The sequence below is a fragment of the Hydra vulgaris genome, chromosome 01 (genome assembly GCF_038396675.1).
Source record: "Hydra vulgaris chromosome 01, alternate assembly HydraT2T_AEP".
Taxonomy (NCBI): domain Eukaryota; kingdom Metazoa; phylum Cnidaria; class Hydrozoa; order Anthoathecata; family Hydridae; genus Hydra; species Hydra vulgaris.
Window position 1 is genome coordinate 21687348 of NC_088920.1, and position 24336 is coordinate 21711683.

General features: G+C 27.5%; 2 protein-coding genes across 4 annotated transcripts in view; both read left to right on the forward strand.

The window, feature by feature from the left end:
- LOC136075201 (uncharacterized) overlaps window positions 1–463 on the forward strand; it is a 43306-nt gene extending 42843 nt beyond the window's left edge. For both annotated transcript variants that reach the window (XM_065787670.1, XM_065787671.1), the window contains one exon: window positions 168–463. In XM_065787670.1, the coding sequence (XP_065643742.1) occupies window positions 168–284 (117 nt within the window). In that variant the 3' untranslated portion in view covers window positions 285–463. The remainder of the gene's footprint in view (window positions 1–167) is intronic.
- Window positions 464–9515: 9052 nt separating this feature from the next.
- LOC101234690 (tropomodulin-3) lies at window positions 9516–24258 on the forward strand. 2 transcript variants are annotated; one of them, XM_065787673.1, is made up of 7 exons: window positions 9516–9675; window positions 12305–12350; window positions 13656–13894; window positions 14077–14160; window positions 17730–17789; window positions 18097–18241; window positions 23505–24258. In XM_065787673.1, the coding sequence occupies exons 2-7, from the start codon at window positions 12338–12340 to the stop codon at window positions 23795–23797; spliced, it is 834 nt and encodes a 277-aa protein (XP_065643745.1). In that variant the 5' UTR covers window positions 9516–9675; window positions 12305–12337; the 3' UTR covers window positions 23798–24258. The 2 variants fall into 2 exon arrangements, with proteins under 2 accessions (XP_065643745.1, XP_065643746.1); XM_065787674.1 differs by lacking the exon at window positions 9516–9675 and adding an exon at window positions 9950–9973.
- The last annotated feature ends 78 nt before the right edge of the window (window positions 24259–24336 follow it).

Below are 24336 nucleotides of genomic sequence, written 5' to 3' on the forward strand. Positions count from 1 at the left end.
ATCGAAAACAAAGTTAAAAATTATTTTGCCTTTAATTGTTTATAATTATTTTTTATTAATTAATTTTGTAAATAGTTTTTATTAGTTCTATCTATAGTATATAGAGATAGTATGAAAATATTTTTTCTTGTATTAGTGAATAAAGTTTCATTTGACCTTTAATTTAGCCTTACGACGATACAGAATTTTATATTGAGGTGAAGCAATCCTATCACGATCTACATGATCCAGAAGATGAGACAAACGAAAATAAAAAACGAGGGATCTTCTTTAATATGTTTTAGATCGATTCATTTGATTTTTATATTCTCTCATTATTTTGTGAGATCATCAAAAAAAAAAAAAAATTGCAGCGTAGTTTAGCAACTGCGTTTTTACTAAACGACAAAATGTTTGCGAATCTTATAGTATATAATAATTTATGTTGCTTAATGTGCGTATAATATAATTATGTATAATATAATTATAATTGATTTATCCCCTTTCTATTAAAGCGCATGTCGTGCCGCGTAAAAATAATAATCGCGAGTAATTTTACACCTAGTAGATGAAAAAATTGCAACAGCGTGTAAGAATTTATGCGCGTAAGCGTGTAAAAAATTAAATATGGTTTAAACAATAGAATCTTAAAATGGTTTGAAAGCTATTTAACAAATCAGAAACAACTTGTGTATAGTGAACCCCTGAGCGTAACCTGTGGTGTTGCATAAGGTTCTTGGACCACTACTAATTTTAATCTATGTAAAACAAAGAACCTAATCACGTTTCAAATTGGTTCAAAGCTACTAAATTAACTTTAAATATTAACAAAACATAATGAATTATCTTTCACTCCAGCGCAAAAAAACCTAGTATTATGTCTAAAAAAATTTTACCTAGTATTATGCCTCAAATTTATATTGATGAAACTATAATAAAGAGATACTGTTAAATTATAAGGTGTTTATCTTGATGAGAATATTACTTGGTGAAAACATAATGATCATGTAAGCCCAAAAATTTTGGCATTTTATACAAAGCCCGAAATTATCTAAACAAAAAAACCTAACCCAACTCAATTATTCATTTATACGCAATTGTATAAATTATGCAATCATCGCCTGCGGTAGTACGGAAAAAAATAAACTACATCTTTATCGCCGTCAGAAACATGCAATCCGCGTAGGAATTATGCGGATCGCTTTTCACATTCAAAATATTTTTTTGATTACATGAAGGTACTAGATGTTTATAAACTGAACATATTTAATGTCTTATATTTTACTTTTATTTAGAAAAACGATTTATCTTTATTTGTTTTTAACGACCTATTTTCTTTAAAACCAATAAATAAATACACATTAAGAAATAATACTTTTTTAAATGAACCTTTTTGTAGAACTAAGTTCAATAAATTTTGTATTTCATATCGTGCACCATATCTTTAGAATAAATTAGTATTACTAAATTTTGATCCTTCTATTACTCTTCCTGTTTTTAAAATTAAGTTAAAAAAAATTCATTCTCTCTATGAACAACATTCAAAATTCTACTAAAAATAAATGTAAAATTAATTTGTTAAATCTTCACCTTATTATATATTAAAATAAGTTTTATCTTTGCATAATGTAAATACGTTAAATCTTCAATATATATATATATATATTATAAATAAATATTTTTACAATTTAAATTTTACAAACCTGCCTAAATTTGTCCAACGATTTTATAAACACTAGCATAAAGGCAACTTAGTTACAAACCCTTGCCTAAGTGCTCCAAACGATGATGCTTAATAATAAATGAATATTAAAAAACAAAAAATACATCTAAAGCAAGCCAAAGTTAAAAAAAAAAAGGATCGTAATTATCTCAGCTACGCCGCGCTAATTATGTCCTTTAATTTACATTTACAACAATTTACAACAAATCTTCGTGCTATGAAGAGCTTTATTTTCTTTTAAAGAAAACATTCTAAAATCGTGACGTTATAACAATGGGGTTCTTTTTTTTGTCACGTTAAGACAATTTAACAAAACCTGTTATTATTACCTATTTCTGAAAATTTTTAAACAAAACAAAATTTGTTAGATAAAAAGATTAAAAAATAAAATTTGTTACATTGGCTGCTTAGAACGCGGATTAAGTAATACAGATTTTTTTTTTTTTCCGTTTAATAATATATACAGTTTCGAAGCACATAAATAAAAATAAATATTGGCGGGGTAAGAAGAAGATTTAGCCTTATCATCGAGCCCCATTCTCACGTATTTACAAAAACAGTAATATTCTAAGATCTATAGTTAACAAACCATTTATTTAAAATATATATATATATATATAAGTACAATAGATAAGAATTCGTTGTCTTTTAAAGAAAAATTTAAAGAATAAGAATTAATGGGAAGAGTAAAATCAAGTAAATAAGAAAAATAAATAAGATACTATCATTTGCTTAAAACTTAAAAATTGGAATTAAAATTTAAAAATAAATAGTAAATAAATTAATATACACCATAGAAATACCATAAATAAATTAGTATACTTCATAGAAATAACGTAATGAAATTAGCAAACCCATAGAGGTAATACCATAAGGTAATAAATAAAAATGTTGATACATAATTTTTGTATTAATTATTTTTTTGTATTTGAGTTTTAATTAAAAAAAAAAACATAAAATCGAATATATTAAAATCCATAAGTAAGAATGCCTGTTTCGATTCACTTTTAAACTGCTCTATACTATTTTTATGTGTATTTACAATTTTGGGAAACATTTTCCACAAGTAAGGTTCACGATAAAGAACTGAATATGAAGTTAGTTTTGAATTATATTTTGGGACAACAAAGTTATTTTTTGAAAATTTTGATGGATATTTATGAACTATTTTGTCAAAATAGGAATAAAATATTTTAGGAGATAATCCTATATTTGTTTTATACATGAACATTAAAACTTGGTGTAAGTTGATTTTATATGTATTTAATGCTCCAAGTATACGCAGAAGAGGCTCACAAGGTACAGGTCAATCAGTTTACAAAAAGTATTCTGCACGCGTGTTTTTGTTTACAGTTTTTTTAGTTTTGTATGGTTTGTACTTGCCCATGCAATATAACAATAAATTAAATAACAATGAATAAAAGAGAAGTATAAACTTTTTAAAGAACTTTTGTTTAAAAATGGTTTTGTCCTATATATCATCGCTAAATTTTTTAATATTTTATTTTCAATACTTTTTATATGTAAATTCCAACGTAAATGTTCATTTAAGATTACGCCTAGAAAGTTTACTGAATTTTCTCTTTTAATGTTAGTGTTATTGATTATTAGATTAGGCAATTTGATGGGAATATTTTTTGATTTATTCACTTTGTGGAACAAAATAATTTTGGTTTTATCCACATTTAGAGAAAGTTTATTACTTTTAAATCACTCATTAACTCTCAATAATTGTTCGTTTGTTGTTTCAAATAGTGTATTAATATCTCTGTGGGAATAAAAAAGATTGGAGTCATCTGCAAAAAGAATACAATTTAATAGGTCTGTTTCTAAATTTAAATCATTAATGTACACTAGGAACAACAGTGTCCTAAAATAGAGTCCTGGGGAACCCCACAACCCCACAAGTTACGGCAGTCGGGAATGTTTGTTTTTGTTCATGCACTATAAATTGTTTTCTACCGGTCAAATAACTTTTGAACCAAAGTAAATTGCTATTTTCTACTTCATAGAGTTCAAGTTTTTTTATTAGTATATTATGATCGAAATACGGTATCGAAAGCTTTTGACAGATCAATGAAAACTCCTAAGGTAAAGTAGTTACTACTGAATGCACTTGATATTTGATTGACTAGTTCAACCATTGCATGTTCCGTTGAATTTTTTTTTTTTTTGAAATTAAATTGTTTTGAATACAACATGTCGTTTTCTGATAAGTGATTAAAAAACCTATTGTACATTATTCTCTCAAGTAATTTTGAAAAACAAGGTAAAATTGATATAGGACTATAATTAGAGATATTTGAGCCATCTGCGGACTTAAATATCGGCGTGATTCGTGAATTTTTAGCTTTTCTGGGACAATACCTGCTTTAAATGAAAGATTAATAGAATAATAGAAGACATAATAGTATATCGAGACGCGAGTATTGTAAGGTTATTAAATCTCTCATCTCTCATGATTATAAACAAATTACATAATAATATAAGAATAATTGTAAAACAACAATAGTATAAAAAACATTTTATCAATATAAAAAATAACAAATGTAAAACATTTAAATAATTAAAAACCGATTCAAATTTAATGTTAAATTCTCTAATCATTACATTTGGTGATAAAACTCTTTTATTCTAACGTCACGAAATGTCTTCATTATCTGTCAATCATATCTTAATGTCAATGTAAATCATATCTTAATATGATTCCAGTAAGCAAAAAACGTTTGATGACAAAAAAACGTTCCAAACAAGAGTGTTTGTCAAAATATATTTAATAAAAACAATTAGAAATTTTATTGCTTTATTTTCCTAATCTTGTTACCAAGGTTGCCTCGTGGATACCAAGTCATACTGCCTTTTATTATTATGGTGCTACTAGAAGACCTATCGATCTTGTCACAGCACCGTAGAAGTACGTTTGACTTCAAAGTTCACGCCGCTTTCTTTTCTGATTTCCAGATATGACCAGGTTTGACCCAGTTATTCTCAACCATTGTGCCATCATATTTTAAGGGTTGTCGAAATCTGTTATATACAATTACTTTTTTTTTTTTTTTTTTGATTTTTTTTTTTTTTTTTTTTTTAGGTGCCCCAAGAAGTCCTAACGGTCTTATCACAGAGCACCGCGGAAGTGCATTTAACCAGGAAGTTCACGCCTCCTTCCTTACCGTGACTTTTCAGTACCCCCCCCCCCTTCCCTAAAGTTAGGTGGCACACAAAGGCGCCGCAGCGCAGTGGTTGAGAATACAGCTTGACTGACTTCAGCTGCTACACAAAGTCGATTATTCTTGATTGACATTATTATATATTTAATGCAGTCGGTATAATCATTCACTAAGTCATTTAAATCTGAGTGCTAAATTCAACTATTACGAAATCTATAACAATAAACGTAAAATTATCCTTGCTTTTATTTATCTGAAATCTCACAGTGAAGTGATTATAAAAAAAACTTTAATAAATAAAACGAAATTAAAATAAAGCGTATAACATTTTTTGATCACAATAAAATTAAATCTAATTTAAAATATAGTAAAACAGTCAAAAAACTTTTAAAAAAAGTAATTAAGAGGTATTTTGATTTTTAAACATGAGTGGATGTTAAACATGAGGAATTTTTTATTCTTATCTAATTTCAATTTATCGTCAATCTATAATTGAAACCTCGTAAATCAGAATTAATATTTTTTACTGAACACGCATAAAACAAATTAATTCTAGTGTACACCTTTTCACGTTAAAGTTAGCCAATTTTCACTTTAATTTGGTATTTTAATTTTTCAATTTTTAGTTTAATTAGTCATTTTTACATTTTAAATTATCACTTATCATTTTAGTTTGACATTCTTTCATTTTAATTTAGCACAAATTTCCTTTGCAAGGTGTAAGTTTTTTGTGCCAAATTAAAATGAAAAAATGCAAAATGAAAGTGAAAAGTGCCAAATTAAAATGAAAAGATGACAAATTAAAAGTGAAATTGCAAAATTAAACTAAAAAAATGCTAAGTTAAAGTAAAAATTGGCCAATTTAGAAGCAAAAAGATTTTGTTTGCGGTCAAGTACGCATTTTTTAAATAGCTGTTTTATCATAATTTCAACAAGATTTATTATTCCTATATAAATCTTCCTTTCCTAAAATAAAATTAAAAATGCGTGTTTTCCTCTAATTTTTGAAGGCATTATTTTTATTTTTTTTATTTTTTTTTCTTGTAGAACTATTTTTATTTTTGAACAAAGTTTGTTTTTAATTTGCTAATTGCATAAACATTAGGCCTGGTGAATAAAAAAAAACAATTGCTTTTACTCAGTTATTGGTCAGCTTTACGTGAATAAAAAGTTAAGCAATTTTGCTCAAATTATTATTCACGTAAAGCTGAGCAACTACTCAGTATTTTTGGAGTAAATTGCTTACCTTTACGTGAATAAAAATGTAAGTGAGTGTGCTAAAATTTTTATTCACGTAAAGTTGTACAATTACTCCATAAACGCTGAATAAAAGCAACTGCATTTTTTTATTCACCAGGGCTGTTGACTTTATTTTTTTGAATTTTTAATTGACATTGTTTTGGTCTCAACACCCACCGCCTACTCTTCCTCGTCAAACTTTTCAGTACTCCCTCCCCCTTTATTTACTGAAATCATTTATGAATGATCCCTAGGCTAGTTTGGCTTTGAGTCATCCACATATAACACGCTTGTGGCTGTAGTGGTTAGTCCGCAGAGTTTCATATATTTTCTAATTTTTAAGGCCAGTTTAATCATTTTTTTTTTTTTTTTAATTTTTATTAATAAGATATAAAAATTATTAAAAGTGGAGGAGGAGAGGGGTCTTAATAGTTTTTGAGTAGATGAGAAAATTTTATGAAAATAGTTAAACGGTGTGTTAAACTTGCAAGAGTACTTCCATATAAGCAAATACGCTTGATTAAAAAAGAAAAAATTAATAAGCAACGAGCTTAATTAATCATTTTTACATCATTGACAACAGAGTCAACAAAATTTCAATATTTGTAAGAAATTATTTGTAATAAAGTATAGCAACATAACAACAGTACTTGATCTTTACAGTTAGGTACAAAAAAATTAACTCATAAAAGTTCATGGTATTGTTTTCACATTTTCAAACCATTTTGATTAAAATGTTATTGTTTCGACAAATTTTCGGTTGTTATAAATGCAGCATTTAAACATATCATGTGCGTGTTTAATATTTGATTTTTAGAAATTATTTGCAATTAGCATTAGTCGCAAACAGTTTCACTGCTCCTTTTTCCCCACAAAAAGGTTTTTGTTTTGTTTTTAATAAAATGATAAAAAAATAATAAAGTTCATTTTTTAGCAACTAACTACAATTTGTATAATGTTGGAACTAAGGGGAAATTTTGACACCTAACTTGAAACGTGGCTGGTTTTCTTCTGCTAAAACATACATAAAAATATTTTGGAATTAAATAAACAATTTTCTGTTGCTTGAGTAAACTTTATATACAAAGTAATTAATGATATAGCTCAATTAATTGTGAAATTATCAAAAAAAAAAATTTTTTAATAGACAGTTTACCATTTACTTATTTACAATTTACTAAAACTTGAAAAACTACTATTAAGGTGCTACTGGAAGACCTATCGGTCTGGTCACAGCACCGCAGAAGAACGTTTGACAAAGTTCAAGTTTGGGTGAATACGGAAAAATTTGGTCAACTTTTAATTGAGGTTTCTCTAAAGCTATAAATGGTTTTTATATAATTATTTGTTTTTTTTTAATTAAATGTGTTTACATCAATTAGGGTTTCAACTTAATTTTAAGGAGCTTGATAGGCTGTTTGGCAAAAGATCAAAATTTATAGCGGGTTGATGCCATCATTTCGGAGATTTTTTCTTTTTTCACCTTATTGGTGGCACTAATCCACTTTTTTTGGTCTTTTTTATTTATTTTTCCCACCTGTCTTACGAAAAACTCCTGGCAATATGTTTTGTCGTCTTTAATTATGCACATACTTTTATCCGCCATTATTTTAACCAACTTCTTTGCGCGTTGAATTCCTTTAACTTCAACATTTACGCTTCTCTTTGGTGTATTTTTCTTATGAAATGATTTAATTTCAGCATTTTTAAGTATTTTTTGATATAAGAATGCGAAATCTTGAATTTTCTTGCTAGATCTCGCTGTGATTGGTTCGGATTTATTGCTGAGAATCAACTTTACCTTTTTGGATTTTTGGAAAGTTTTCTTTCTTCCACTTGCAGGTTTTCTGCTCTGAGTAGTCTTGAAATTATTTATAATATCTATGACTGTAGATTTTGGGACGTTTGTACGCTTAGCAATCAAGCGATATGAAGTCGATGGACTTTTGCAAAAAAATTCAAAACTTTACGCACCTCAATTTGTTTCCGAAACATTTTGCGAAACATTGATTTGTAAACCAGTTAATCTACTTAACTAAAGTTTCTATTGATAGATTTAAGTTAAAATTAGTATTATATATTTAACTATATTTCTATATTTGAATAACGACAGACTCTAATCACCTTATTTTTTGAAAATGAACTTAAAAAGATTTGGATTTGTTTTTTTTTAACCTAGCTGAGTAAAATACTTTTTATATATATATACAGTTGTTGCTAGTGGTTACAGTGGTTACCGTGGAAAAACCTTTAATTAGGATTTACCAATGTCGCTAATCTAGCAAGAGCCGGCATTGAATCTCGGACTTCCTGTTTTAAACCAAGAACTCTAACCAATACGCCAGAGCTGTTTTTCAAAACGCCTCAAGATACTTTTTACGTATTGCGAGAAAAGCACAATTAAAAAATTTTTACGAGAAACTCTTTACAAAATATTTTTTGAAATGAATAATTTAATGACTTTTTTCATAATTCTTTAAAAATCTTTATTCAATGGCGTTTCTAGGTATATAAATTAGCATACTTTGTAAAAAAATCAAATTTGATTTTTTTTACCTTAAGGCGTTTTGAAAAACGGCTTTAGTACGGATGTTTATAATACTAAAAAGTTCTGAATTTGTATATTTCGTTCTTATCGTATTCTTATCGTATTATTCGTACCTGAATTCTGTACAGACCCATTATAGAACCCCTTAAAATATGAATCTGTGTTCAACTATTTGTTTTGTATTGCTTAAAATTGTTTTAAATTTTCTTTAATCATAAATTATTCATAACTAATTTATAAAAAAATTTAATCATTTTTGTTATGAACTAAATTTAAAAATAAAAGAGATTTCACTGAGCTAGATTGTGATCACAAAAACTTGTAAAAAAAGATTCAGATTCATCATCTTATCACTAGGATCCATCACTAGGATGTTGAGATGGTTTATATATTAAAAATTTTTTGGTAAAATTATGTTACTCCTCTATTGTTATAACAATTAACTATTGTTATAACAATAGAGAAGTAACATAATTTTACTAAAAATTTAAACTTTACCGTTAAAGTTTAACTCATCATAAATCATTTCAAAAGCTATAAAATATCGTAATTGATCACAAACATCACGAAAGCTATAAAATAGCGTAATTCGCTACTTTAGAGTATTGAGTAATTATAAAATTACTCAATACTCTAAACATCTATAAATTTGATCAATAATTGTCATTAATTATCAGCTAATGACTAAAATACAGTTTCACATGCTTTATAATCTAACTTGGTATTTTTAAGTACTTTGTTAACAAATTCACTCATAACTAAAATATGTATATTTTTTTAAAACTGAAACCTCATAATCCGATCTCCATTTACAAATGTACAAAAACAAACAAATTTATTGAGTGTAACAGCGGTTCTGGAATGTAAAGGCGGGAAATTCACTCGTGTGGAGGAATTTAACACAGTTTATCATTTTAAAAATATACACATTTTGCTGTTGTTACGTGCTTGTTATATATGCAGCAATAAAAAAAAATCGTAAATGAAGTTATAGTACGCAGTTTTGCTTCATAAGTTTGGTAATAAATAACTATATTTTATGATATGTTTCTTTTTAAAGTTATCATTCTTTTTTATATTGCAATACATTTATTTTATTTCATAAATGTTTGTTTATAATGTTATTCTATGAAAATTGTTTTATGTTTTAACTATATATAATTAGTACTTTTTTTCAGTAATAGAATTTTTGACACTCAGTCAGTTAAGCTTTTAATATTTCTCTTTAAGTTGTATATCTATTAACATACTTGACATTGTTATAAAGGTTGACATTGTTATAAAGGTTGGGAAGCATTGCTTGACGTTATCTTAATGGTATTCAATTATTGCTTGACATTGTAACGGTTGCAGTTTCCGATACTAAAAGATAAAAATTTTAAATAAGACATAATTTTTAATATCATTTATTTTTAATATTAGTTCTAAAAGAGAATAAAAAAATTGATAGTGGAGTTTATACATTAAAATTTGCCGGGTACCCGGCTCGGTTCCCGTTTTCAGGCGTTTTTCCGTATTCAAGCCCGTCATCTATGTATTCTAAGTACTCGTTAAAACAGGTGGAATAATCAAATCAATATACCCAACACTTTTATATTCTGGGTAACCGGAAAAACCTGTCGGGCACCTGCGTATAGGATACTCGGAATATATAAATATGCCGTGTGCCCGGCTTGGACCCATAAAAAAACCCGCTGGAAAACTATGATCGAGCCGGGGATCGATCCTACACATTTGTAGTTTATTCAAAACCCATGCTAAAAACTATTTAACATAATCCCTCTAAGCGCTATTTATTTATATCTGAAGCTATACAAACTGTTTGAAGTCTTGCTTTATAAACGAGCTCTGAACATATTTCGCGTCATCGGTAAGGAAGGAGGCGTAAACTTCCTAGTTAAATGCTCTTCCGCGGTGCTCTGTGAAAAGACCGTTAATTCTTCTTAGGAGCACATATAATGAACAAAAGTTAATGTAGAAACCGAACTACTCAGAGTTATTGTTTTTGATTTTTTCTATTAAATTATTATTTTTGTTTAAAGAATAAACTACCTTTTAAATACTGCGCTAAGTTGTTTGACAAAATGTGTTAAGTTGAACAATAAATATAGTGTTTAAAAAAGATTTATTTCTTCATTTGATTCTCAAAATAAGAAATGAACATTTCCCCCAATTTTAATTGCATTAATTGAAAAAAGTATTTAAATAACCTTTTTATAAAACTTTTTGTTCCTTGCTGTGGCACACTGGAATGTATTGTTAAATTCTTATTTTATTGTTTTGTACAAATTCCTTATTTTGCACGGTTGTTGTATTTTTAATATAACATTTTTTAGAATTTTTTAGAAGTTTTGTTATTTGATGACCGAATATTTAAACTCAAGCTTTTTTTACTTTTTCTTTAAATTGTAATTTTTAGAATTATTGGCATATTGTGCTATATATTTCACCGGATTTGATTTTATGAGATCTACAATATAGCAAAAAACAGTATGTCTGCATTTATTAAGATTAAAATCGTGCTACTTAACACGTTTTTATAACCAATCTATAAAACATGGAATAAATACTATGGTATAAAATAGTTCAAGTAAGTCTGGGTAACTGGGTAAAATGGCAAATTACATTTTTCTTGACACCTTCCGAAATAACTTAAAAGAAAGCCATTCAAAATTAATCATGAAATTAGAGTTTGTACAGCATTCTTCCGCGTAAATTGGGCAACTTTACATTTACTCAATTTACGCATGTTTGGGCAGGTTGGGCGTTTTTTTTACCAATTTAATAAGGTCATGGATAAAGTCCGATACAATTTAGGACAAGGTAAGTGGAACCAATACAACCCAACATAAAAATAAAAAAACGAAAAACTTGTTAATTTATTTGTTTAAAATTAACATTTTTACTATCGCGTTTAACAATTTATTGGCTCCTATTAAACAAATTGTGTACCTTTAAATCATATTGTATAATGGCAGAATATTCTTAAATATTGAGCGTGTTTTAAATTCCAGTGTATTAATTTTAATGATTTTACGATAAAATGCTTTTTAATGCACAAAAAATAAAAATGTTGTTATACTTAAATCATGGTCTACATATTTTTAACTCAATGAGTCTATAATTTTGGACTAACCATGGTTCTTTTTAAAAAAAAAGAACAAAGAGCACTTGGTTAATCATTAAATAGGAATTGACTTTAGACATTTTTGTTTAAATTCCATTAGATGATGGAGATTTTGTTTTTAAACTGACTCAAGTATTTAAAACATTCGAGTGATAACTAAATTTATCATAAATGTTTTTGATAAATGTTTATGACATAAAAAAATTGATATGCACATTTTTACGAACGCTAACAAAATTAAAAAAATAAAATCAACTATAAAAATACAAATAATAAGAACATCAAAAGTTTTTCTTTTAATAAAAATAGTAAAAAAAAAATATTGTTATTATCAACAACAACAACTAAAACGACAGCAATAACAACAAATACAGCAAGTTAAAATAATAGAAACAAAAACAACTTTAGAAATAGATATCTTAAAATTTTGTTTATTCTTTTTAATGTTGGTTCAAAATTTAAGATCTTTGGTAAGTTATAACTTTATCAGTATTTAAATTTTATTGTAATTTTTTTTTTAGTTTAGCTGTTAACTTGGTGAAGCTTTTTCTAAAATGCCTTACAGAGGTTTGTTATTAATTATATTAACACAGTACTTAGTAAATATCTGCATTACATCTAGAAGTGTGCTGGTTATCTAACTTTGGCCTGGGAACCCGGTATTCTGGCTAATTTCTGGGTACCCGGCACCGATCATTTTTTTGCAGTACCCGGCACACTAATTACAGAACACTAATTGACATTTTTGACAAGTTTAGCTTTTAAGTATGCTTTATTTATTTCTTTAGATAATATTTTAAATTGTAGTATAGAAAATTATTAATGGTAATATTTTTAGTTTCCAATAAGCTACTAAATAACTTCAATTCCACTTCGTTCATACTAAAATAAAACACGTTTTTATCTTACAAGCGTACTAAATTGTTGAATTCAATAGTTGTAGGACAGATTGGTACAGAAATAACCATTTTTGATATTTATTGGACAACCTGCAGTTGTCCAATAAATATCCTCGTTTTAACAACCTGCAGTTGTTAAAACGAGCTCTTGATAACATTTCAAACATCCCAGTAGACACGGTACGTTTGCTAAACGTTTTTGGGACGTTTTTATTAGGTTAAACCTAATAAAAACGTCCAATGTTTTAAAAACATACCGTTCCCACTTGAATCAACCAAAGAATAAAATAACTTTTATTAAAACTTTTAATTTTATTAAAATTTTTATAAAATGTTTTAATAAAATAACTTTTATTAAAATTTTCTTTATTAAAATGCCCCGCAATTTTTATGGTTATTCTTGTACTTCGTGCAGCAAATGCAACAAGCGTCACTTAATTTCTGATTGTTGCGTTTTTAGATTTTTGAATTGTTTTTTAATTTAGGTTACTTTATTTTGCTTGTTTTTCGTCATTTTTTAAAAATGTGGTTAACTAAAAGAGTTGGTTATTTCAATGAACTAAATTTGGTTTACAAAAAATAATAATTTGATAACGTACTACTATTTTAAAAAATGCTATTGAAAAAATTCTCATTACAAAACTCTCCTAGGTTGATTTACTAAAACAAAACTCTCCTAGGTTGATCAATTAAAAATTCAACCACGTTTATATAGCAGGTGTAAGTAAAACATCAAAAGAGCACGTTTTCTAAAAAACCTGTTAATTTATATATAGTTCATAGCATACTTCAAATTCTACCTTTAGATTTTAGTATGATCACAGTCAAGCCCAAAATATTATCAATGTTTATCAAATACCAAAATGTTTATCTATTTTAAACTTGTTTTACCTTGAATTTTACGTGTATTAACGTAAATATTGCCATGTGTAAATACTTTCAGCACTATTTTTTGTAAAATTTATTTCTTAAGAGGAAGCAACCCGTTCTCAAGTTCGATCAAAGTCAGTGACTGATGAAGAACCAGACTTAGATGTAGAGCTCTTACTGAAAAGTTTGGAAGAAGACACTTCTGATGTGTTTTCGATTCGAATTAATAATGTTATCGTTTCGAAATCAACTTTGTACGCTATTTTTGAGTCACTAAAAACAACGAAAAGTATAAAGCACTTGTCTCTTGTAGGTGTTGACATGAACGATGAAAAAGGCCTAGTAAGTAACATTAATTAACATCAAGATAATTATTAATTAAGTAAAACCTAGTATGTAACATAAATAAGAATTGATTTACTCAAAAGAGACAATCAAAGTAACATAAACTGTTATTTAAAAAAAAACATTATTCACTTCTCTGTAACGTTATTATTCAGCATTTCTTATTTAAAAATTTTTAGGTTTTAAACGAAGCATTGGCGCTAAACGAAACATTAGAAACGTTAAACTTAGAATCAAATAGTCTCACAAACCTTGTAATTGAGGTATTTTTTTTTAATTTGTTAGCACATGGCTACAATATATAAATATTTGTAATAGGCAAGAGGTCTATGCGAATCGAGTTTATTTGAAACAAATACTTTCTACAATCAACCTTCCCTGTCAGTTGACTCCTAGTCTGCCTGTGTTATAGATGCGTCAGTTCTCTGGCAATAAACAAAATATAAACTTAAAACCATTAGCAGATATTTTTATAATTATTTCTTTGGATACACACAAGTCATTTACATTTGATTCTATATAGGGTTGCCAGATGTCCAGCATTTACGATGGAGAGTACAGTAAAAAAAAAAATTTTTGACAGGTTTGGCACTGTATTTTACTCCGTAAAAGCCAGACATAATTCCATATAAAGAAACTCGTTATAGAGTCTATTTTGCTGATAACCTTTTCTTCCTCTGATAGAATTACTCAAGGATCATTACATCAATGAAAGTCAATACCTATTGGTGTTTTGTTAATACTTATAACCATGCAAAAGATTTTAATACCGGGCGACATTTTTAAAAGGAGTATGCAAAACCTGTAGTAATAAATAAATTGCATTACTTGATAATCGTTAATGGCTAGTATTTAATAATGCTATAATATGTTTATTGTATTTTTGTTAACTGAGGTTAATACTTTTAATATGGCTTATTTCTAATATAATAGATTGGTAACCATTAAATTTTATTAAACATTGTTCCATTCATTATTATTCATTTTTAATAATTTTAGTTAATACTGGATTGATATAAATTATAAGAATATATATATATATATATATATGCATATATATATATGTATATATATATATATATATATATATATATATATATATATATATATATATATATATATATATAATTCTTATAACTAGAGAGAGAGAGAGAGAGAGAGAGAGAGAGAGAGAGAGAGAGAGAGAGAGAGAGAGAGAGAGAGAGAGAGAGAGAGAGAAATATATGAAGACCTTACGGAAAATAACGGCATAATCACATTTAAAAGTTTTGCGATTTTTGCAAACGAAACAAAAAGTTCAATTAAATAAAAATTTTAAGAATTTTACTTTAGATTAAACTTTAAATGAATTAATCAAATTATAACTCTAAAATTTTCTGATTTTTTTTTTTTTTTTTATTTGATACTTTTTTAAATACTTTCTCAAAACTTTTTAAATGTGACTACGCTACTTCCGTGCGTCTTTATGTGTTTATAATGGATAACAAGAGCATATTCTGAGTAAATAAAATGATTTAAAACACAACGGATTATCTTATCTGTTATCACAGTTTTTTAAACGTAAAGGCAACATAGCGGGAACATCATAATTAAAGTTTTTGTGTTTTATGACGGGTAATCAGCGCTATGTTTAATGTATAATTCGTATGAAAATAACATAACGGTAATTACCGTTATGTTATTTTCATACTCTGAACATAATATAATTACTCTTTTTGTGGGCGTGAGATGGATATCTAACGCGTTGTTTAAAAGCAAAAGTTTCAAGCACAATCTATTGTTTAATTGTAAATTGAACAATTGATTGTGCCATTGTTTTGTTAAATAACAAAACAATAGCTGCAATAATAGTCTTAAATGTCCAATTAAAATAAAAATTTTGTTAAAATAAAGACTTTTTATAGCTAAATTTCTTTTTAATTGAAATTAATATATAATAAATTAATTAAAACACTTAGTATTGTAATGAATATATTTTAATGTTGAAAAAAACATCCCCTTAATTACTACTCTACAAAAAAAGTTTGTAAATTATTAAATCAATAAAGTCATCAAGATCTCAATCTCAGTTATAGAGAGAGTGGGGCACCATAATACATAGAGCACCATGAAGCATTGTAATTGTGAAGGAATCTTAAGAGCTGTGAAAACCATGCGGTGAAGCAGTTACTATTAGAGTTATATTTTGAAAAAAAAAATCATTTGACATCAAGAAGGCGAGTTTCCACTCATCCGTTTTTCTACGGGAACGGGAAAGGTAAAAAAAAATTATCACGTGAGCATGCGTAATATAAGTTTTAATTTGTCCAAAGCTCACGTGATTTTTTCGTTCCCTTTCCCATTCCCGCAGAAAAACGGATGAGTGGAAACTCACCTTTAGGCCTGAGAGGGATCGAAATTTATGTTATTTTGATGATAAAATAATTTATTAGTTTTTAAATTTTATAAGTTTTAAGGTATCTTATTCAATGTGTCTATCGGTAAGTAACATTATTTTGTAATCTTTTCTTCATTAAACTAAATCATTGAAAAACAAGTTGATACTAAAAATAAAGCGCATTTTTTTTATTAGCAAGTATGAGGTAACTTAATACAACTCTTTTAGGGGACCCTAAAGCTGTAGAATACTTGTGTCATAAACAATTCCAAAAATCATTTCTTTTAATTTTGACAATTTTTAGGAGATTTATGTAAATAAAATACTAGGAGGTCCAATTTCTATTCAAAGCCATTATTTATTGACGCTTAAGAATGACATTTAAAACAATATATTATCTGGTTTTCTGAACTGTGATTTAGACCACTGTATGCATTATTTGGATTATAACAATTAACTTGTTTGTTTTTAAGTAAAAATCTACCTTTACTCTACGTTTTATATTTTTTGTTTACTTTTTTAATAATGATCACAGTGATCATCATTAAAAAAGTAAATCAAGGTACTTTGGTACCTTAACACCAAGGTAGCTTGATACACAACATTGTTTCAAGGTACCACATCCTACATGGATGTGGTACCTTCAAACAAATTTCTAGATTTACATTAAATAATCTCACAAGTTTAACCTGTGATATTTTGGTAATTTATAAATTTAGTTTTGTAGGTATAAACTTGTTCTACAAATTAAAGCAATCGCCTGAAAAAAAAGGCGTATTAAAAAAATTGTTACGAAGCAAAACCTAAGGTGTATCATAGTGCCCTCCTCTCCCCTACCAAAAAAGATCAAAACGAAGTTGTAAGATAAAAAAAGTTTTGATTTCTGTCAAAAAGAGTATTTTCAAATTTAAATCCTTAAGAGATTAGTAAAGTTTAATTGTACGGAGTATTATATTTTCCAAAAGTTAGTTTTATGTTGGTTAAAAAATGTTATCTATTTCAGTTTAAATTATAACGCGCATATACGCGCGTTACAGTTTAAACTGAAAGTTAAACTGATAAAACAATTTACCTTGAATATGGGAATGGGGTGGGAATGGGATTAACTTCTGCCGTTATGGGGTGGGGTTGGAGACTACCTCTGTGGTAGCGGGGTGGGGATGGGGACATAATTCGATGAACGGGGTGGAGATGGGGACAAAAACCTGTCACTCTCTAATGTTAATAAATAATGAAAAATAATATAATAATAAAAAATTAATTTAATACCAAAATAATAAAAAATGACTTTATAGCATTTCATGAAAAATACAAAAGAAGGACAAAAATAATTGCTGAAAAAAATAATGATTAACTTGTTTTGATTAAGGTGATGTTAAATAGTGATGTTTTAATTAAAATGAAGTTTTAATTGAAGGTGAAGTCTTGATGTATACACTTTGTTTCCTTTTTCAGCCATTGTGCAAAATTTTGGAATCTCACAAAACTATTCGAGAGTTCAAATGTGCGCATCAGGTAAATTAATGTTTCTAATATTTAACCGAACATTTATTTTAGTCGCATTTTTATGCATACTATAACCAAATCTTTTTTTATATTCAATTTTCATTAGAATTTTCAAAAGACAAAAAAAGTAATAAAACTAACTAAACTAATTAAGTCTTACATGTTCATTATATATATATATATATATATATATATATATATATATATATATATATATATATATATATATATATATATATATATATATATATATATATATATATATATATATATATATATATATATATATATTAAATATTAACTAACATTTATGTAGAAGGCTGGATTAGGAAGCAGAGGGGAAGAAGCAATGGCTAGAGCTTTAGATAAGAATGAAAGACTTTTAAAGATTGGATATCCTTTTAACGTTCCATCTGCAAGGAGCTTAGCTGATAAATGTCAATTGCGTAATAGTGAGCGAAGTAAGGATTTATTTTAATGCTGAATTTAATATATTGTTTTTTAATTTTATTTAAACAACTATTTTATACTTTTTAATGTCAATTTATAGTGTGTGTTTATGTGTGTGCGTGCGTGTGTGTGTGTGTGTTTGTGTGTGTGTGTGTGTGTGTGTGTGTGTGTGTGTGTGTGTGTGTATGTGTTAAGTATGAAGCGATTCAATCTTCAATTTTGCCTAACTAAGAGCTGGGCGAAATATTGGCATAACCGGTCAGAGTTCACTTAAATATTAACTTAACTATTAAATCTGAGCGCTTATTTGTTCAAATTACATTTTAAAATGTCGAGAGAAAATAAATAAGAACTTAATAATTAGGTAATAAATATTTAAATAATAATCTTATTATTTTTTAAAAATAACGATAAGAAATACTTGCTTTAAATTTTGCTAAATGTTTATTAAAAAATACAAGAAAAAAGTTTAATAAAACTATCCCAGTAAACACCAAATTGTCGAAAAATGGATAAAACGTTTAGCGTTTATTTATAGACCAAAAATCGACGGTTCAAGCTTTTAAATGTATACGTTGGTTAAACTCACTGATCTCAAAATAATAATTTTAGATCAAATATTTTGAGATCAGTGGATTAAACTATGGAAGTATAAAACAGATGGAAGTTCATCAAGCGGCAAAGATCAGAGCAATTTCAAGTTTGTTTGCAAATGATAATTTAAAAAAAACGAGTTTCATTAGACAAAAAACAACAAAAATTTACTGAAATGATTTTTATTAAAACATAAACAAAAAATTTATTCTGAAAATTCTTGCTTTGAATCAGAACACGATGTTTGAATAAGAAGACAAAATAGTTTCTAAAAAATCAAAAAATTTTTTTGAAATAACAAAAGCCTAAAACTTCATTAGTTGTAGGAGAAGGTTGCGTAAGATGAGCAGGTTTCTACGATGGTTTAACCTCTTTTACGAGTAGACTAATGATTTTATCGGGAACTTTCTTGGTTAAGGGTATTCATACAAGTTCAACGGTGTTATTTATTTTAATTTCTTAGTTGTATAGTTAATATTCTTTGATTGTTTTACTGTTAAAAAAATTTACTATCCCCGCTATAATTTTTTATTATTCGATATTTTGTAATTACTTCAGAACGAAACAAGACCATCAAAAATTTATTACATCCTCAATATTTTATGCTTATCTACTGCTAATTCCATGGGTTAAGTGAGATAATACATAAGGTGTTGTCATGCTATTTAAATAGTACTTGGTGAAGTTGCTTAAGATGATACGTTTAGACGTTTTACGTTTATACGTTAAGATGAGTCTTTCTATTAAGAAAAGTGCGTTTTTTAAAGTTACTCTCCGCGGAGGCTAATTTTGGCATTTCAAGGACGAAAGTTTTTTCAAAAAATTGTATCCTTAACTTTTTTTTTTTCTTATGGTTGAGGTAAATACTTTTTACTTAAGTATAGTCCTTGAAGATACAATTTTGTTTAATTTTTTTTGTTGTTGTTATTTTGAGTTTTTTTTAGTTCCATTAAAAAAAGCTCATCTTAGGAAACTGGTTCCTAAGATAATATGATTGGGTGTGTTGAAAATAACGCAATTTTTGGTATAAAGATTTTTTTTAAATGAACTATTCATTTATATTCTTTAAGAGGAAATATTAAATTATGATAATCTGCAAAAATAAATATAAATATTATAATATTTCGGCTGCAAAAAAACAATACAATGTTAACATGCTTAAAATACGGAACCTTCCCCTATATCATAACAGGGGCGGATCTAGACCATCTGGGAAGAGGGAGTGGGACTTTTTTTAAGTTTTTTGGTTCAGTGCATCCAGATCATTTATAAAAGAATGAGGTGGGCGAGTTAGATTTGGTTGGCCCAAACTACTTGTAAAGTAGGACGAGGGGGAAATTTTCAGGTTTGTTATTTAATTTTTTAAAGGAATTCTATGCATCTACAGTCGTGTGACAATTTATTATGTCCACCCATAATTTTTTACATTCTCAAGTTTCAAAGTCTATTATTTTAATATTTTTTTGTGATTTATGTACTCAGAAGCAATTTTTATTGAAGAAATTGGTATTTTTATGACAATTAAAAAACATTTAACAAATTTTTGATAAATTTTATTATTCAAATAATACTACAAATATATTCAATATCATAGTGATTTCTCTTTTTGCCTCTATAATTGCAAGAACCCTTTTTGGCACACTTTTGATGCATTTTTCAGTCATTTCCTTTAATTTTTTAATATGGTTCCAAAGGTGAATAATTCTTTCTATTAAATACACTTTATTTGTAATATTTTCTTTAGATATTTGCTTCATTAGGAGCGCACAAACATTTTCTATAGGATTTAGGTCAGGAGAGTTTCCTGGCCGATCAAGTAATGGAATATTTTATTCTGATAGATATTATTTAACTGATTTAGCCGTGTGACATGGTGCCCCGTCCTGCATGAAGATTTTTTTTTCACCTGGACTAAACCATTCTGTCAATTGTGACAACAATCTTTGTTCCAGGATATTTTTATATTGTAACTGATTCATTATTCCTTCTACAATATAGAGCCATTCTATTCCCCTTCCACATATCACTGACCAGATCATCACAGAGTTGAGGTGTTCAACAGTTTGAATGATGCAGCCCAATAAGTTTTTTCCCCCTTTTTTTCTTTTTACATATTGAGCCTTCTTTGTTAAAACTTGGAAAGTACTTTCGTCGCTAAAGCATACCTTAAAATATTGGATATTTTAAATGCATCTAAATTAATTTTACCAATTTCCAATCATCTTCTGTTAAATTCCTAAACTTTTTTGCCCATTCCAGCCTTTTTTGCATCATTTTGGTGTCAGTTTAACTGAACGTCGTGTAATGTAACCAAGATTGTGTAAGCAACGTTGAACCGTTCTCTTTGACATTTTGACTCCAGATTGGTCCAGCTTATTTGTTATTTCATTGTTGGTGGCCTGTCTATTTTCTAGAAAAGTCACACGACTGTACGTAGTTATCTTATATATTAGTCCAATTTTTTTTATGCACCATTCAAATCTATTGAAATTTTAATCGCATTTAAACAGTCTATCTAATTTACTTCCATTTTCAAACAACTGCTCAGTTAAATATATACATTTTTTTTTAAATATCAAGGAGGGGGGGGGGGAAGGCGATTGCCCTCATTGTCTCCCGTGTGGATACGCCCTTGTATCATAATTCCATTCATGCTTGTAATACTCCATTTGTTTAAAGTTTTAGAAAAAGTTGTAATATGTCCTTTTATTGTTGCCATGTTTAATGTTTATACTTTAATACTATTTTTAATGTTTACTTGAATACTATTGGTTATACTTGATTACTATTGGTATTAATACTGGCGAACTATCAAAATATTATACTTTTAATTTATTATAAACATTATAATTTCGTTTTCTTTCTGTTTACAAAACAAATGGTTACAAGGATTGTCCCAAAGCATGTCAATGCGGTTGAACTTCCTTCTGTTTTTTACTTCCATGATTACAATATTGACTAACGTATACAATATTGACAAATGTTTGCAAATTCTTTCGGCGTACTTCTGCAAATTCGTACTTATGCCGGTTTTTTCAACTGTTCCGCACTTATCTCAGCTTGCAGATTTGCCGATATTTTCAGATTCTTTCAGCGCCTTTTCTTTCAGCCAGTTCTTACTTATGCTAGTTCTTACTTATGCTAGTTTGTACTTGTGCCATTTTTTGCAACTGCTTTTCATTTAAGCCAGTTTGGACTTTTTTTCAACTAAAAGCTGATTTTAAAAAAATTTGACGTACTAATAAGAGAAAAACTCTTTTTATAACTGTTTTTAAGATTAAATGAAGACTTAATTAATATAATATAAATGATATAATATAAAATAAAATCCGGGCTATATAAATAATATTTATCTTAAGCAAATTAATAAAATCAATATTAAAGCTACTTTTCAAAACTAATAATTAGCAAATATGAAATAATAATTTAAAAATTATATACTTGGGTGGCAATATTTATAAAATTTAATTTAAACTTTCATATATATAACACTATATTTAGACGCTTTATATACGTTTCAAAAGACTTAATAAAGTTTAAATGCTTCTTCTACGTTTAGTAATCCTATAAAACGTTTGAATCTCGACGTTTTATCGAGGTTTGTTGTAAACGTTATTATGGTATCATTCTGAACGGATAATCTACCAAAACCAAACATTTTGTTTAAACGTTATTTCAGCGCTTAATAGACGTTCATTTGTTTATTTGGATAACTTTTAGATATCCGTTTATAAATGTTTTTAAAAACAAATTTGTTTTAATTAAAACAAATAACCACTCAACAAATCAACGCAATTATTCAACAAATCAACAAATCAACGCAATTATTCAAAATATTTGAACCTAATCTTTGTGATAATGTTCAAGCAATATCAAGCTGAATCTCGATATCAAGCTGAATCTCGATATGATCTTCTGTAACTCTTTAAATGTAAAGAACATACATAACAGTTGAAAGAATTAGTCACAATACTGTATTCTAATAATGTATATTCCTTTTGCCATTTGAGATTAAAACTTTTATTGAAGTATTACTTGGATGCGTAGTTAATTTTGAACGATATGGTCCTAATGCAATAAGGTATTGACGCTTCAATGTTGAAACAACAAAATCACATTTTTTTATATTATCAATAATATTATTAAAATTTTTTAAATATTTTGAGGATTTTGTGATTTGTTCGGATAAAATATTTTCGTTTTCTAAAAATATTGTTTTTGTTTAACTAATAACTTGTATTGCTACAACAATCATTCAAGTCTGAAACAATACAGGCTCGTAGCAACTGGGGAGTCAGTATTCAATCATTTGAGTCTAAAACAATAGACCAACTCGAACATATTTATATAAATACCAAGAAACAACTTGATTACAACAATACTTTCCAATGAATCAGCACTTGACAACCAACTCACTTCATCTTTTTTCAAGTCAACCCCTATCCGTTAGAACTATTTGAGATTGAGAGGTAAATTATATGGTTCTAAAATCTCATTAAATTATGCAATGAATTTGCGCCATACTAAATTTTCGTGTCCGATCAGCACTATATCTTACCCCTTATCATCACAGCCCAGGTGTTTATACTGTAATTATTATGCATGAAAGTTGTTTAATTTAAAAATGATACGGTTTGATTCTTGTTTAGTACTTTGTTCTATGAGCTAATCTTTCTTTAGTTCGACAGCAAAGAGCAAAAGGGGAGGAGTGTTATGATTTAAAAAAGGCACTTAAGGAAAGAGACGAACATCCACAACCGTGGATTAAAAATGCTTCAGAGAATCGCGATGCCAAAATGAAGCTGCAGATTAATGAGCAAAAAAAGAGTATGAACAAAGTTCCCGACTTCAACAAAATGATGTTTGAGGCTAAACAAAGAGCGGTTGAGAATGCAAAACCAGTTATGGATAACGAACTTGCCCAAAAACTTGCCCAAGCCAAGAAAATGAATGGAAGAATTATTTCTCGATAAAGTTTATTTTAAAATTCGCGTTTAGAATATATTTATTTAATTTTTTATTAATTATAAATAATCTTTACCCAAAGGATAAAAAGGAAAAGACGCAGAATATAAATTGGTGTTAGACGCGATTAATTTATATTCCTTTTAATTCGATTTTTTTAAAAAACGTCTAAATTCAAGCGTGTGGATAATTAGAAAGTTTTTCTCAAACAAAATACATTTCTTCATTTATGAAGAAAATTATGTTTTTTTTGTTTATTTGTTTGTTATTTTCAACAAAAGAATCCTATTCATATATGTATATAAGCTTTTTAATATTTTAATGTTACATTGTGGTTACTTTAAATATAATGTAAGATAACTTATTATAAGAAACGTATTTAAAAAAAGTTTTAAATACAATTCTAAGAATTGAGTAACTTTAATTGTTTTTCTTTTGTATTACGAAATTGCAACGAGATGTAGTCCAATGTCATTTGTCTTTTTTGCCAAAGTATAGCCGAAGTTTTTTCAAAGTACCCAAAATATACTCAAAATTGCCGCAATAG